This window comes from Glandiceps talaboti, chromosome 4 (assembly GCF_964340395.1).
Source record: "Glandiceps talaboti chromosome 4, keGlaTala1.1, whole genome shotgun sequence".
Lineage (NCBI taxonomy): Eukaryota > Metazoa > Hemichordata > Enteropneusta > Spengelidae > Glandiceps > Glandiceps talaboti.
In genome coordinates, this window is record NC_135552.1 from 13,876,966 (window position 1) to 13,895,290 (window position 18,325).

Below are 18,325 nucleotides of genomic sequence, written 5' to 3' on the forward strand. Positions count from 1 at the left end.
CGGGTTATTGGTAACACATAATTTTTGTTTGTTTGGCCTAACTAATATGACCATTACTTGAATCACCATCTCTCTTTGTATGCAAGTAATCAGTAAATACCAAATTGCAACATTTCTTCTGGTGTGTTATTAGCGTACAGAGGGAAAAGAAGAGCTCGACTGAGTGCAACAAACACAAAGTACTGATACGTTTGTAGTTGACATTTTTGTTAATTTTCTCTTTCACTTTAGTTAATTTTCTCTTTAACATATGTATGACAGTACTGTTTTATGTATATTTCCTTTGTACATAACATACAGTAACAAAACATTGGATAAATTGTATTGAATATTTGTTATCTATACACTTTTTTAGTTTCACATGAACTTTTCAGAAAAATTTCATAAAAAAAAAAAATTTGCATGCCCTCACGCCAAAGTGAAAATAGGACTACCCTCGGTATGTGCATTCCTCCAACACTGGAAGTATGAACTTTCATTATATAGATATGGGTTTTGAATGTAAATCAAGGAATTTTGTTTGCTGAGGTAAAGCAACAATTTGAGATGATCCCTTACATTACAACTTATACTACTGAGACTCAAGTAAAGCAATTTTGCTCTATGCCACACACTCATTTCTAGCATTTCTAGCAGGTGTAAAAAGTATACTGTATATAACTGTTGTAATTATAAGCCTAGTAATGTGGCCTTTCTAACATAGTCAATTTGTAAACAGCATTTCAAGTTCATCTGACTGATTTACAGTGAATGACGGCCTCATAACTGTGAGTATACATGTATTTAGCTCTCAATGAGATCTAGACACATTTTATGGCATCTAGGTTTAAACAATAAAACAATCAGATTTATAGATTAGTTACATTTACAACAACAACAACAACAACAACAAAAACAAAACAACAACAACAACAACAACAACAACAAACAACAATTGGGCTCATAATTAAAAGCAATTGAAACAGTGTGCTTATAAACTTTACATAAATGCTCTCAATGAGTATGACACAAAGTGAAATTGCTTTACTTGGCTGTTACAGGTTGTACTTCTGGTAATAACTGAATCTATTTATTGTATATAAGGAAGTCCCTAAGATTATGCCAGACATTAGAATCATCATATAGATATGTCATGGAAGACTGTAAAGATGGCTGTAGAGTCTCTCTGTGATATTCAAATTCCCATAATACAATCCCCCACACTAAGGCAGCAAACCAGGGAAAGACATCAAATTTAGGTTTTTTAATCACTCCCTTCTTAACTCCCAAGTTGACAAGACCAAATAATATTCTTGACAGAAGATACATATTTATCTGTAGAGAAAAGGAGAGAGAAATTTTAATGAACATGGTGTCTGTGTGTGGTATGTTTCAAAACATTCAATATGGATGAGAAATGGCTATTTTAATATTTCATTTTTGATTTTGAATTAAGGGGAAAGTTTTGTGAATTTGCAGTCCTTAATAAAAGCTTGGATATGAAACAAGATAAAATACATTGGTTTTGTTTACTGTCACTTATCGATACGGAGTTGGCTTTAATCTGAACTTCTGCAGAAGTGACATCAGGGCCTTTCTTGACAAATTCTGTTGAATAAATCGTTGACAGTGTTTCTGTTGTTATTGTGATTAGATAAAGCAGTTGACAACAGGTATAACTTGGTTTCTGTAACTCTGTGGAATTACACCCTACATATAGGAGTTATGTTTTAATAATTTGGTTTCTGTAACGCTATGGAATTACACCCTACATATAGGAGTTATGTTTTAATAATTTGGTTTCTGTAACTCTATGGAATTACACCCTACATATAGGAGTTATGTTTTAATAATTTGGTTTCTGTAATTCTGTGGAATTACACCCTACATATAGGAGTTATGTTTTGATAATTTGGTTTCTGTAACTCTATGTAATTACACCCTACATATAGAGTGACAGGTGTTCATGGGTTAATAGAGGTTCCCTAGCAAGGCCCATACATCACTTCCACCTAAGTTCTGATCTGAACTCTGAAATTAAACTGAGTGAAACCAACATATTTTGTCTCATTTACCGTCAAATGTTTATCAAATATATCAAATTCATGAGGTATCTTCTCCTGTATGCACAATAACAAAACTTTTAAACATCTTTCTATTTTTTTAAATTACAAATGGACTTGGTCTGTGTTGTTTCTTGTTTCGAGTAGAAAACATAGTAAAGTCATTTTAGCAAATTAGAACCCCCCCCCCAAAAAAAAAATAAAAAAATAAAAAAAATAAAAATCGTCCACTTCACCACTAACAATTGCATCAAACTTAAAGCTACATAGTTTTTCTTTACTGCAGGTAACAGCAGAGTAAATGGAGTTTTAATTTTGATGCACAGATTTCGTTAATTGTTGAAATTCAAACATTTGTCTTACGACCTTACACAGCAGAGGTTAAATGATTTAGTGACATAATATAATATACAATCCACTCTAATCACTATACAATGACCAAGATAACCTATGGATTTAGAAGTTCATTGATTTAATAACAAACTTGTCATACATGATTTATCAAATATTTAATGGATGACTTTGTTGATCAAATATAGGCACATTCTATGGTACGCTTTACTGCACACTAATACTATGACAGAACCCTAAGATGCGTGAGTGAATGTGTGGCATACTCGGGGTATTTGAATCAGCATTTGCAAGTGTTCTCCGTGGTCGTAAACACTGCAAGCATGAGTGCAAATACCTTCTGAGTACATACACTGGAACTCATGTGGTATGGGGTTCTGTTATTATCACATATGCTTGGCTGAAATAGCATTGATAACCATAAAAAATCATACTGTGCTGTCTAGCGATTGCATGTGCAAGAAACAGTTGTGTCCTCATTTCTATACAGGTATGCAATAATGTTTACAGTATGGCACTACTATTAAAAAGTACCTCTGGTGTATACACACACACTGGTGCAAATAATCACTGGTATATACGTAGTAATATATATTACAGCCCAAATGGAAATATGCATATTTGAGCATGATTGTAATCTGTCCAATGTTAGAAGGGGATATAAAATTTTGATCTGAAGGTGTATACATTTACATTGGAGTAATGATAGTTTTACTGTATGTCAAAGAGTCATGAAATCTTGGATCTATTCCCGCTCATTATTTTCTCCTCTCTATTTCAATTCGACATCTAAATACCCCTAATATGTGTGACAACTACTAGTAATTGCCACATGTATTACTAAGGGTATTTAGATGTCAAATTATGACAATAGTTTAGCCCCCTGCTTTTATGATCTTGGGTAGTCTCAGGTAGTACGAAACACAGGACCAGTCACTATGATTAGTTTGTACAAACTAGTTTATAATAATGGTTAAAGTTACCTGTTTATTGACTGGATTATTTTGTCCAAATACGTAATAACCTCCGATAAATGCTGCAATGAATGAATGATAAGGTTTTTTCTGACTTTCTGACCATTTCATCATTGCAGTCAGTGCCTTGTATATAAAGACAAAGGTTGCTAGGTTACTGGAATGTTGGTATGTCATCCGCGCTATCGCTCTCAACTTTTCAAGGATGCTGTAAGGAAGAGAAAAAAATAAGCTTAGTTATGTAAAATGTGAACATTATCTGTTCAGTTAAAGCTGTGAAGTAGCTGTAATGGGAATGCTTTTTTTGAAAATGTTTCATTTGGTATGATAACATAGCCATCATATTGTACACCCTGAACAGTATTGTATCATCGATGGGTAAACATGGTTTTTGTAGCTGTATACACAATAAGTCAATCAAATTGATTCTTGAGTCGACACCTAAAAATCAGTGCCTTCAGTGGTGATAATGATTTCAACCTGTTTCTGTACAACTTAAGGATAATATCGACCACTGATGAACATGTATAATGTCTAAATATTGGTAGTTTGACAATTTTCAGTGAATATATTGTGGTCATCTGATCAAAAAATTATTCTCCAGTTACAACCAGTACAGTTTTATTAAACATGGTGACAGATTGAAAACCAAGTTTTTTTAAAACAAGATTGAAACCTATTACTACACTACCTATGGATAAATATTGACTGCTAATCAACAGATACAATATCTTTTTTTTTTTAAATAAGTAATTGACCAATTTTTAGTCAATATATCTTTGGTTTATTTGATGAAAAAAATGTCCCAGTTGCAGCTAGTGTAGGTTTCTCCTCCACTGTCTATGGTTTAACCGATTGTAATATGATGAGATGTGATGTCATTGTCCCAACTACTGCCCAGTTATGAGGGATGATAGTAGCTAAGCTGTCAAGTATGACTAGAGGGTCTGTGGGACAGCGTATGTATGTATTATGAAATATGATGTAATACAATGAGTGACAAATAGCTAAGAATTGTACAATATCTTACTGGATCTGTGTAACATTAATTTAGTCTTGTAACAAGACCTTGCATTCGGAAGGTTGCCAAAACAAGCCAAGGATGATGGCAGTATCACTGGTGTGTACTGGTAAATGCCCTTGATGCATACCTTGGGTCACCTTATATCAAAAGGAAGCCTGACAGGCTAACATCTAAACTACCATTACTTTGGGCTAACAGCACTGTACCATTACATATACCGTCCCACAGTCCCTTTAGTGCAATAGGCATAAATACATAAATACATATATACATATTTATATATACATATATACATATATATATATATATATATATATATATATATATATATATATATACATATATATATACATATATATATACACATATATATACACATATATATACACATATATATACACATATATATATACATATATATATACATATATATACACATATATATACACATATATATATACATATATATATACATATATATATACATATATATATACATATATATATACATATATATATATATATATATATATATATATATATATATATATATATATATATATATATATATATATATATATATATATATATATATATATATATATATATATATATATATATATATATATATATATATATATATATATATATATATATACATAAAAATGAAAGAAGACGAGTCTGATATTACATAGTGGAATTACACTAGCTCTCCAAGGTGATCGAGCACTCTACTTGGCGAAAGAAGAATGAAATTATATATGTATATATATATATATATATATATATATGTATATATATGTATATATATATATATATATATATGTATATATATATGTATTTATGTATTTATATATATATATAGTTTTGGTAGTACTGGAACTCTTTCTTTGGTGTAACTCGGAGTTTCACGCATATTGCGATCATCAGACATTGCGATCAGTGTCTGATGATCGCAATATGCGTGAAACTCCGAGTTACACCCAAGAAAGAGTTCCAGTACTACCAAAACTATATATATATATATATATATTTTGCAGGTTCGAGCCCCGTCGCTGCCATTTGTTTCTGAATGGCTAAAATCCTTGGGCAAGGTTTGAACCACGATTGTGCCTCAGATAACCCAGCTGTATAATTGGGTACCTGGTTATAGATTTAGGTCTATGCTAGGGATAATAATAACTCGACCCTCATGAAAAGAGGCATTATACCTATGAGGCTATCGAGTCTAAATAAGGATTATTATTATTATTATTATTATTATTATATATATATATATAGACAGTGTCTGATGATCGCACCATGCGTGAAACTCCGAGTTACAACCAAGAAAGAGTTCCAGTACTACCAAAACTATTACGCTCTGCCACTGCGGTATAGAGCACTGTCTTAGCAGATTGATACTCACCGAGTTTTATATATATATATATATATATATATATATATATATATATATATATATATATATATATATATATATATATATATATATATATATATATATATATATATATATATATATATATATATATATATATATATATATATATATATATATATATATATATATATATATATATATATATATATATATATATATATATATATATATATATATATATATATATATATATATATATATATATATATATATATATATATATATATATATATATATATATATCGCAATGCTTATTACTAACTTTCACTCGTTATCAGTGTTGTGACCTGTTACTTCATACTGTACATTTCAAGATAGATTTTGTGAAATTGAAACTTCCTGTATGCATTGCTCTTAGTTCACCCTGGCTAATGATCCAAACAAGTGTGTATTCACAAACAGACAAAACATATGATTTGAGCCTAATGATGTGTGGTGACCCTGTTAACCTTTCAACTTTGACCTACCTTCCTTCTCTGAAGAGAAATGTCATAACAAAAGCATGGGGTGCTCGGATTTTAACACCGTACCTATGGATAGAAAAAAAAATACAATGTGTACAGTGTTAAAATTCTAGTTGGTATCTGGGTATGAAGAGGCATTTATAAAACTGTTATTCAGGTAATTTTGTTTACATTAAGTATAGTGGAGGGTCTATATGTTTAAGATACAACAAACCCACAAAGACCCACTTCGAGTTGGGATTAAAAATTTAAGCTGAAAAGCTGCTGTCTGGCTGATATAAAGACAGAGTTAGTCCTGAACTTAAGAATAATCTACTTAATCCTTATGGCTTCACTGATAAGACAAAACTAAATGTGAGAATTGGGAATTGAAACCCTCCATGTGACTATATATCAATCTTCTGACAACTGAATACAACTTTTTTGTATTCATCCACTTCTCTTTGGAATAGCATGTATTGAAAGGGTACATCAGTCATCTTACTGGTGTCAGTATTTTTATTAAGGGGGTGGTAAGCAGGTAAAATCTACCTGAGTTCCCCTGTCATTTTAATGGGGTTCCCCACCAACATTATGGTATATTGTATGGGGAAACTATATCAGTTTTACTGCATTCCCATTTTCTATTACTGGGTTCGCCAACCTTAGCAAAAACACTGTGATGTTCTTGTAATTAAATCTAGTACATGGTTTAATTGAATTGGCACATTATGAGATGACAGGAATTTGCCTAGGATCAGAATGCTTGGTTCTCTTATTAACCATTACAGTGGTCTGAAGTAAGTGAATGTGGGGGTTGTCTTTGTTGTTGTCACTTGTGGCAGTGTACGCAATATGTACCACATACTATACAGCAATTCCATACCTGTTTGGTTGGTATTAAATGTAATAATCAAAGCTACAGACAAACCCAAGATTTTGTAATTGAAGTAAATAAGACATGATGACATTCAGTGCACCTGATACCCTTACAGACAATGTAGGGCACCTAGTATCCTTACAGACATTGTAGTGTACCTGGTACCCTTACAGACAATGTAGTGTACCTGGTACCCTTACAGACAATGTAGTGCACCTGGTACCCTTACAGACAATGTAGTGCACCTGGTACCCATACAGAGAATGTAGTGCACCTGGTACCCATACAGAGAATGTAGTGCACCTGGTACCCATACAGAGAATGTAGTGCACCTGATACCCATACAGAGAATGTAGTGCACCTGGTACCCATACAGAGAATGTAGTGCACCTGGTACCCATACAGAGAATGTAGTGCACCTGGTACCCATGCAGAGAATGTAGTGCACCTGGTACCCGTACGGACAATGTAGTGCACCTGGTACCCATACAGAGAATGTAGTGCACCTGGTACCCGTACAGAGAATGTAGTGCACCTGGTACCCGTACAGAGAATGTAGTGCACCTGGTACCCGTACAGAGAATGTAGTGCACCTGGTACCCGTACAGAGAATATAGTGCACCTGGTACCCGTACAGAGAATGTAGTGCACCTGGTACCCGTACAGAGAATGTAGTGCACCTGGTACCCGTACAGAGAATGTAGTGCACCTGGTACCCATACAGAGAATGTAGTGCACCTGGTACCCGTACAGAGAATGTAGTGCACCTGGTACCCATACAGAGAATGTAGTGCACCTGGTACCCGTACAGAGAATGTAGTGTACCTGGTACCCATACAGAGAATGTAGTGTACCCGGTACCCTTACAGACATTGTAGTGTACCTGGTACCCTTACAGATAATGTAGTGTATCTGGTACCCTTACAGACAATGTAGTGTACCTGGTACCCATACAGACAATGTAGTGTATCTGGTACCCATACAGACAATGTAGTGTACCTGGTACTCTTACAGACAATGTAGTGTACCTGGTACCCTTACAGAAAATGCAGTGGACCTGGTACCCTTACAGACAATGTAGTGCATCTGGTACCCATACAGATGCAGTGGACCTGGTACCCCTACAAACAATGTAGTGTACTTGGTACCCTTACAGACAATGTAGTGAACCTGGTACCCTTACAGACAATGTAGTGAACCTGGTACCCTTACAAACAATGCAGTGAACCTGGTACCCTTACAGACAATGTAGTGAACCTGGTACCCTTACAAACAATGCAGTGAACCTGGTACCCTTACAGACAATGTAGTGCACCTGGTACCCTTATAGACAATGTAGTGCACCTGGTACCCCTACAAACAATGTAGTGCACCTGGTACCCTTACAAACAATGTAGTGCACCTAGTACCCTTATAGACAATGTAGTGCACCTGGTACCCTTACAGACAATGCAGTGCACCTGGTACCCTTACAGACAATGTAGTGCACCTGGTACCCTTACAGACAATTTAGTGCACCTGGTACCCTTACAGACAACGCAATGCACCCGTTTCTTTGATTTTCTCTATCTATACATTCTCTTAAGAGAGAAAAATTTCATATGTCATACTATTAATGAAAAGAGCTCTGGTGGCTTGTATGATGATATGAAGGATTTTCAGTTAAAAGTTGGTTACTAATATTCTGTTAAAAGAGATGACAAATTAATTAATGATTTAGTCAGGGTGTGTAGTAGGTATCACTCTGTACTTGTCTCTACAAGCCAACACTGTCGTGACAAAAGTAGTGCTGACCAATTTATTGATCACAAGTGTACTGTTGTACACAGATAGGATGATCTGGTTGTGGGTTGACCTTTGCACTTTAATCTGACCTATGGACCAAACAAGCGTCCCCTGTGATCAAGTCCAGTGAACACACATTTGCATGCACTTTGATGATTCAGATAACACAACGCGTGGTATACAGTGTTGGTACACGATCAATGGGGATAATTTTCATATAGTTTGGCACTAGAAATTATTCGTAGATTTTATTACACAACCTCACCACTGTTGTAAATATTATAACTCGAAATAAATTATAATGTTTCCACTAAATTACATTTAGTTCGATAGTTTACGGCATGAATTTCGGAGCGCCAAAGGTTTAGTTTCAGGAATGCCTCCGGTCAGCGCGTCTTGGGAAAATAACTGACTCTTTTGCTCCTTTTTTTCACTGCCTGTCGCTCCCACGTGTAAATATTCGCGCAGTTAAACATCGGTGGTGTAGTGTTGTTGTCGTACGTAAAGTTACAAATCGAGGAAGGTCATGCGCGCCACCGTCCTCAGGTAACTCTCCTCGATTTCCATTGCAAGAAAGCTTGCATGGTCTACACATTTATCCAAATTATTCTGACGCTTCCATACTTACACCGCTCCATTTCGGAGACCTTTGACTACAGCAAGAGCTTCCTTAAAACGTCCAGAAGCAAGGAGATGGTTTATTGCTGCTACGACGGTCGCCATTTTGGTTATCAGTTTGTTCGGTGAAGCTTGTCTCGAACAACACCTCCACGTCGTCTGCTACATGCGATTTAGATTCCCCTCACCCCTATACTCCCTACCTGCTGCCCAGTTATTACTTAAACCACGTGGAAGATTTCTTCATGCTTTTTTTATCATTTACAGTTGTTATATCTCCTAATCTTACAGTTTCTGTTTTATGAAAGGAGTTTTATTATGTCATTTTATAACGGAAAAGAAATTTCGTTAAAAACTTGGAGATGCATACAAACGTAGACTGCCTCTAAACCTATGTGTAGGCCATATGTGCTTTCTGTGATGTTTGTTTCCAGATTGTGTTTTTATGGTGTTTGTAACTGTAACTTTTTAAACACTTTCATTTGAAAGCGCATGCTGTCAAATATGTTGTTGTTGTTGTTGTTGTTGTTGTTGTTGTTGTTGTTGTTGTTGTTGTTGTCGTCGTCGTCGTCCTCGTTGCTGTTGCTTGTTTGTTTGATTGTTTGTTTGTTTTTATTGGCAACAATAAAAAATGTTGAAGATACAAATAGTCTGTACCATAGGGGCGTGTAATATTTCATAGATTGTTGTTTTCCTGGTCCACAGACTAAATATAACAAAGATTGAAATTACTTTATTACATTAATTGTTATCTACCCTCCACACGCCCGTCTGTCCGTCCGTCAGTCAGTCAGCAACCTTTTGACTATATATTCCTACATGTAAGGTAAAAACTTTTTTCCTTACAATCTATGAGATATTACACGCCCCTATGGTCTGTATGGCCCAAAATCGCAAATTATCACTATGATGATAAGGCCATTTCCCACATTGTCCCAATTTAAGGCCAAAAAAAAAACAAGAACGAATTCAGCGCGCGTTATAAATACCCCCGCGACGGTCTTTTTGTGTGCTTTTGTCCAGCCCATGCAGTCTGCAGATCCGTGGGGAAACACAAAAATAACCTTTCCTACTTCGGTGACGACAACTGCAGAGCCAATCCAAAACAAGCAAATGACATCTGCCCCACATACACACTTGCTGTAAAGTACAAAATAAAAAGGACAGTGACTGCCATAAATAGAAGACTGAATGACAGGTTTGTTGAGAATTAAGAAAAAACCGCATCGTCGCGCCATTTTAGACAAACTGTCGTGACCAGTAACAATTTTTTTTTGGGGGGGAGGGGGGCTATATGTATGTCTTTTCTGCAAAGTTAATGGTGTTTTCCCTACAATGACAATTCCCCCATAAAAATTATCCTCACCAGCTTACACACACACACACACACACACACACACACACACACACACACACACACACACACACACACACACACACACACACATACACACACACACACACACACACACACACACACACACACACAGAGCTTATTTCGTCCACGGACAGTTATTCAAAGTGTTCTAATAACCTAGGGGGATAATTCGGTACAAAAATACAGATTTTGACTACTGTCGCAAAACGTCAACATCGTAAATCACAGGCCCCTTTACGGTACAACCCGAAACGTAATATTTCGCTACTTCAGCAAAACTGTCTGCTCTGACTTGCAAGAATTCAAAACGTAAATACAATCTTGTCATGTAAATACGTGTACGTGTATGTACGTAGGCCACAAAACTAAGACATTTCAAAACTACTTCTAAAAGAGTATACTGACCCCGAGCATATTTCTACTTTATTTAAATACTTCAGGTCTTGAACAATTTCCAAATAATCTATAAGTGCACTCGGTGACTCAAACATTATTATCCAGTTAAAACAAGAACAACAATACAAGGGGCATGTAGGTCAGTTCCACTCCACTCGGCCTACAGCGGTACATTTCAAATTGTACTCTGCCTTTGCCTCTCGTTTGCAGTCTGCAAGTTTATTCAATCGTAAGAAGTATTGAAATAAACTTTTATAAACCAACTGTGTATATTGTGAATTTGATGAAATTGAAGACAACATTTTGAAGGGGGTGGGGGTGGGGGTAAAAAGTGCCCTCCATAGTGTCCTTCAAAGTTCTGTGGAGCTATGGATAGCGATAGATCTGAATACAATGTACATGCCCCCGATTCATGTAACTGCTTGATCCGTATTCATATTACTGTATAAGCTGTCTAAGATGTTGTCGTGCGTTCATTTTTCGTCATATCCTTTTGATTGTTTGCTTTGTATCTTTAAAGAAGGAAATAAAGTGGGGAAAAAGTCATAGAGCCTAGAGAGCAATATTCCCCGACGGACTGATATGTATACTTTATACAAACCTATTTACAGATGGTAAGCTCACATACTAACATGGCGCGCCCTAAACATCTTTTCCGGCATTGCGTCTAAAAAGCGTACTATGAACTTATAGCATGTCATATCGACAGATTTTTGAAACACGTATGGCAGGAAATAGTATTTTGAAAAGGGATGACACTGTATGACACTGAGCAATCTAAGAGTTGTTTTTTTGTTTTGTTTACAATATATTATAAGTAAACAATTAATATAACACCACATAGCTGGGGTTTTCTTAAAACATTTATAGTGAATATGAAAAAAAAACCACCTACACCTCAGGGAGAGAATCCCCCACAAAAACAACAACAATATAATACAGAGGGCAAATATTGATTTGAAATGTCAAATTATTTACAAGTTTACAGCTAACGCAAACGTCGAGAGAGCATACCATAATACTTTCCAGGTGGAACGTGACTTTGTATTGTCGTCAAACGGTCTGAATGGTTTACGACAATGCGACAAGACAGTGTCCCGTTTATGAGGCAGTTGGGATACTGGACAGTAGAACATTCTATTAAAAGAAATGAATGGACTCTAAGACTGATTCAAGGGTGAGCCACTACTACAAGGCCTAGGGCAATTAACATTCTTGATGTAGGCGTTACGGTAATACCGGCGAGACTTCCTAGCAATTGAAAAGATGGGTCATTGGAATCTACAAAAAACCAGAAATATTGGAAAGAGGACTAAGCTTGTAAATGTCCGGATTAAAGCCCTAATTAGTGGTGTTCACGCCAACTCTGGTATGAACAATACACTTTAGAGGTTAACGACCGAAGGATTCAAAATTTATACTTTATTTCCCATGCCGCGTTTTTGAATTCTCAAAAGGGTTGGCGAAATGTTTCCACGTATAAATTAGTCATTAGTGTTTGCTTGTGCTGTGGTTGAGGGAGAAAAATGGGTAGAAGTACAAACATCTCCGACTATTTGAGGAACTATGTTAAATTTTGCTGACAGAGGGATAGAAAAAAAGAAGTCACACGCATGACTTTATAAGAATGAAAGCGAGAGAGAGAGAGAGAGAGAGAGAGAGAGAGAGAGAGAGAGAGAGAGAGAGAGAGAGAGAGAGAGAGAGAGAGAGGGAGAGAGAGAGAGAGAGAGAGATGGGAATGAACGAAGAGCGACACGCAGAGTAGGGAGGGTTTACATCTGAGCATTACAACAAAGTGAAATGTGTATTAATACGTACGCATATGGTGAAGAAAACTCAGAATATCATTGACCGTATAGTTCTGAATGCAAGTAGATTTATGGAGAAGTATACACAGGCAGACGAAGATGGGGAGGAAGACAAGCGAGGAGACATATAGTCGGATTGAGAGAAATAAAGAACATGGGTGGGTATACCCCAGAGGTACATTACATTAAAATATGGACGTGGTTCGATATTTACCGCTGTGACAAAGTTCAGAATGGATAGATTGACAGACAGTCACACAAATAGACGCAATTAAATGCTGTGACAAAAAAAAAACAGACAGGGGGATAAATAACGCACAATAACAGTGGTGGCAATTTGTCAAATCTGATATGTGGTTTCAAGTACACCAATTTAAGAAAACGTAGTTTTGTAAATTTCACACGTCGCATAGGAGTATACTTCTTAAAAATTGTGTGTTCAAGTAATATTTGAATCTTCTGCTGGTCAATGTTCGAAAGAATGAAATACAAAATGAACACACAGCGAATTCCATCGGTTAATTAATTGGCCATCCCATGCCACCAATTAACAACCAGTATTTCAATAAGACGTGGATAATTAAAAAGTTTCAAAAGTAACGTTTACTTTAGCATTAACGAGACACGCCTAGTGCTTACAGTAATTAGGAATAGCTCAGTTAATGTGGCTACCTTCTGAGTTGATGTCCAATTAGTGGTCACTGCCCAATTGTTTTCTCATTAGCCTAGAATGTGGTTCTAATTACATGTTCACCTCCTAAAACTCCTCATGGTAGGGAAGGCGGTCTAAAGCTGTGTCTTATTTTTTCACCATTGTTTGGTTTAATACTGTAATTAGTCTAGAGACAAGCGGAGACAGACAAGTAACAAACCCCGTAAAACAATATTTCATCATCAAAGCGCAAGACATTTAATAACGTCGCAAATGGGTAGACAACGTTAGTATGGTCATACAGATATGATTAAAATCATGTAAACATTGCTAGAACGGGAATACAGTAAAAAGCTTGGCGAGATAATATTACATATTGTTCCTAGATTGAAAATTAAAGTATGGACATTTATCTCCAATAGAACCGTTGCTAGAACTTATTAGCTATACTCCTTTGGACCTTGGGTACTTGATCCCCACGTTTTAATAATATGAACTGTTTATACCCTTTTTATTTGCTTCAAGGAAATTTAAGTTTCGAAACAATCTGAGTGATGGATGGGATAATTTCACCAGAACTTTGGTTTTTTTTCCTTGATTGTATTTTGATGTTCAGCACGAAAACATGAAAGAGAGGCCCTGGATCAATCATCAAAGCTCGGTCGTCTAGATGCAATGATCAGGATTGTGTCGTGGGACGTTAAACTTTATTGCGCCTCTAAAATGTGAAATAGTACGTGATAACTTTTATTAGATACTTTAATGCATTTAGTTGTATGCCACACGGTAATTAATATCCAACGCCGCTTAGGATGTCGAATTACAGATGAAGACGACACTTGGGACAAAAAAAAAAAGTGGGACACGCACAAGTACTGAAAAATTCCATCGTTTCGGACCCCATACTGAATCGCTTCGGACCCCATACCGAATGAATGCGTAAATCTTATCACCTGTTACTGGACAACAAGCCATTAATCCGTACGACACGTACACATGATTCCCTATAAGTTTCTTGTATACAAAATATAAATTTACCCCCGCGTTTGTCTTCGTATGCCGGTGTTCATTTACATTTTTTGGCTACTTCATTTACCGTAAAACTCTTTATCACATCGTCGTTTGCGAATGTTTGTATTGTTTATTGTATTTCAATTGAATATAATGCAATTGTTATTTATTGCTATTCAATTTATTTCAACTTTTTGTGCGAATGCTATTCAGTCGAATTTGGAATGTTTCGTTGAAAATTTATACTAAGATGCGATCTCTTCCCGTTACAGGTCACTGCGTATTAATGGTTACATATTATCTCGACATTTTTGACACGTCAAATCTTTCTACATATGCAATGTTACGTCGGCCCAGTTCTTAAAACATAATTATTCTTGATCTAAAAATTCAAATCAAGGAATCTTGAATTATGTCATAGCCTTACGTAATAAAACCAATGACCAACCTGCGTTAAAAAATCTGTTTCGATAAAAAAAATGTAACAACTGCGTGAATATGTAGAAGGTGATACGAATTTGACTGACAGGTGAGAATTAGACTTGACAAAGAAAGCTAGCTGTGAGAGGGGATGAAAAAACACAATTGTACACTCTCAATAATGGCGTGACAAAACAGTGACAATAACAATGGTGTTGGCATTGTCATTGTGTTTGTGTTACGGCCTGAGAAGGCATTATCGTCGATCAGGCATACAGGTACAAAATCTGACTAATCCGATGAGGACACTACACCGTCAAAGTGGAAATATCGACGAGTTGCACCCTTGAACAAATTAACCATCTACAGTGGTTGGGTAGGGTTTTTTTGGTATTAAGAGTTCTGTTGTGATAATCTAAAACGCCCATATTTGTATGTCCACGGAATGGTTTAAATAAACTGACAGTTTTATCTCTTTGACCAATACCATGATCCGAGATAACTTCAAGTTGTTGAATGTTACCTAGGATCTCAGACAAGTGGCTATCTCATGGAGCATGGATATATCAATAAATCCAGTCCGTGGTACTACTTCCCACATTCCCATCTTCAAGTTTATGTTCCCAGAAGTCTTGAACTTTGATGTATCAAGCAAATTCATGTTTGCACACCCACCTGACAGTTCAAAGTTTCGGTGTGTACTTCCACACATAACGAAACAACGCAATATAACGTAAATAATGTAATAACGAAATCACATAAATAATGAAACAACCTCACAGTAATATAGGGCAAGTGATTCTATTTTAGATTTTCAAAAGTAATATTATGGGATATAATTGTGTGGCATGTTTTGACACTTGGTATCCTATAACATTAGTCGTTTGCTCGTTGGTAAGAAAATATACCTAAAGATAAAACTTTTTTCTTTATCTTCAAAAAATAAAAGGGAAACAAGAGACGAAAAAGATACACCACAATATCTGCAGCAACTACTCAATTTGTCCATGTTGGCCGACATCCTGGCGCACAGTGACTGTATTGGTTGCATTGATGGTTTTCCTGCCTAGATAATATGAAGTACTGTGTCTGCCACGTTGCCTGGACCAATTAGGCGTCTTAATAGGCCAAGTAATTTGTTCAATTTCGTTGTGGTACCATCATTAAATTGATGGCATCCTGCCGAGTGATGTATTGTACACAATGTCCAAGGTGTCTAGGATCCCACAATAAGTTCATTTCTTAATCCACTGACTAGGGACGATCAAAAGGCGTGACAAACCTGCCTCCCTTTTCCCACCTATCCATACAACAGGACCGCCTCTCACGCTCACGTCCATCAAATATTTAAACAGATTATTACAGGTATCTATAACCACCCACTGGCAGTCGTCGCAAGACAGACAGACAGACAGACAGACAGAGTGACTATAGCATATACCAATCATTATGTTACATTCTATTGGTTGATTTTGATACACAAGAATGTGGACGTTCGAAGACCTGTGCCTCTGTCGTGAAAAACAAAGTTTTAACCTACGCTGAAAGTATAAACGTTAGTGAGAACTTCCACAAAGGTCACACACCATACACTCTCTAGTAATAACTTCGTTGTAATAAACGTCAGATCACATCATGAGCTTTAGTTAACTACGTAAAAACAAATAACAGTTGTCGAAGAATTAGGATTCTACCCCACGTCATGATTACTAAGACTGGTAGTGTTAAAAAAAAACTAGGACTCCAAGTTTTACACTGTCCAACGCATGGTGTGACCATGAATGCTAATTCGTAAACAAACTGAACACAATAACTACCACCGGTGGAAATAAAGTCTGAGCTAGAAGCAGAAAGAATCTTAACTCCGCTCACTCGAATATTAGAAGAAATACCCACGATACATTCCCCCAAACTATTTTTATTTGTGGGAAATACGTAAAGTTTTATCCCACTTGTAAATCATGTCGTTATTTTTAATTTCAAATATTGCCGCTAAGGCGCAACTTTGTCCCCGAGCTACCGGCTGCCTACTCACTGACTTCAATGACACTTCCAGATGTTCGTTCGGTGATGAAATTTCCACGTTGGCTGGAAAGCCTCTCTCAGTTGCAAATGTAACCTTTGACCCGTTAACGTGGTGTCCTTGTACTAGGAGACCACCAGGGCTCCGTAATGAGTGACTTCACCATCCAAACATGGACGGGACGTACTTTTGATGTCAAATTTATTTATTAAACATTTATTTAGACAGTGATAGAAAACAGACCTTTTACGGACCATGATCCACTTCTAGTATAATGTACAGACAAAACATACTTGTTGGAAATACCATCACAACACGAAACCTCATTCCAGTGGAAACGATAACAATTATATGTATTTAAGAAAACACTTCAATTTTGAAAACATGTATCTGTGTTATTTCAAAGTCTTTCGGGCTCGCCACCAGATCTATTTTTCATAGATTAATGATACAAACATTTCAAATGTAATTGTTTGTTCCAGTAATCAGCAAACGTAGGACCATCACAATATTATCGAAGCGTTACATGAATTTTTACTAGTTCACAATTAAAAAGCACAAGTCGCCGACTCCGCGATGGAGATCTAATTGCACTGCCTGGGGAAAAGTAGGTCTGTTCGTTTTGTAATATAAAAACGAACCGTCTCCTTTGTCCGGAAATCATTAATATAAGTTGATAACTTTATTTCCATATGTATTTCATTATGTCATCCAGTGACATACTGCAGGGAAAAAAATCGTCTATGACTTTTACATGTAAAAGTAAGTTTGCGGCCAACAGAAGTTCAAACTAGTGCTAGTCACTTTAAATTGTAAACACTATCCGCTATTGTCATCCGTTGGTCTTTTCATATTTCCACTCTTTTTCATCGCTAGGTCTAATCCCCATTCAGTCTATATTTGACCAGTTATTTCCATTTCAAGAGTAACCCAAGCAAGTCTTTTCAACAGTACAGAAAAAAACCCCGGTTTTAAACTGCGTGGTGTTTTCGTTTGGTATTGTATATACACTGAGAGTGAAGTCGGTCGACACAATTCGTAGCTGCCAAGCAATGCGTTGTGAGAAAAACAAAACAAAA

At 36.1% G+C, this 18,325-nt stretch overlaps 1 protein-coding gene across 1 annotated transcript; it reads right to left on the bottom strand.

Annotated features, from left to right (window-relative positions):
- Positions 1 to 1,065: 1,065 nt before the first annotated feature.
- Positions 1,066 to 9,663, bottom strand: LOC144434605 (peroxisomal membrane protein 4-like). Its single transcript, XM_078123079.1, has 4 exons — positions 9,569 to 9,663; positions 6,300 to 6,362; positions 3,377 to 3,575; positions 1,066 to 1,314 (listed from the first exon to the last, which is right to left on the bottom strand). Exons 1-4 carry the CDS (start codon positions 9,661 to 9,663, stop codon positions 1,066 to 1,068), a joined length of 606 nt encoding a protein of 201 aa, XP_077979205.1.
- Between the last annotated feature and the right edge of the window lie 8,662 nt (positions 9,664 to 18,325).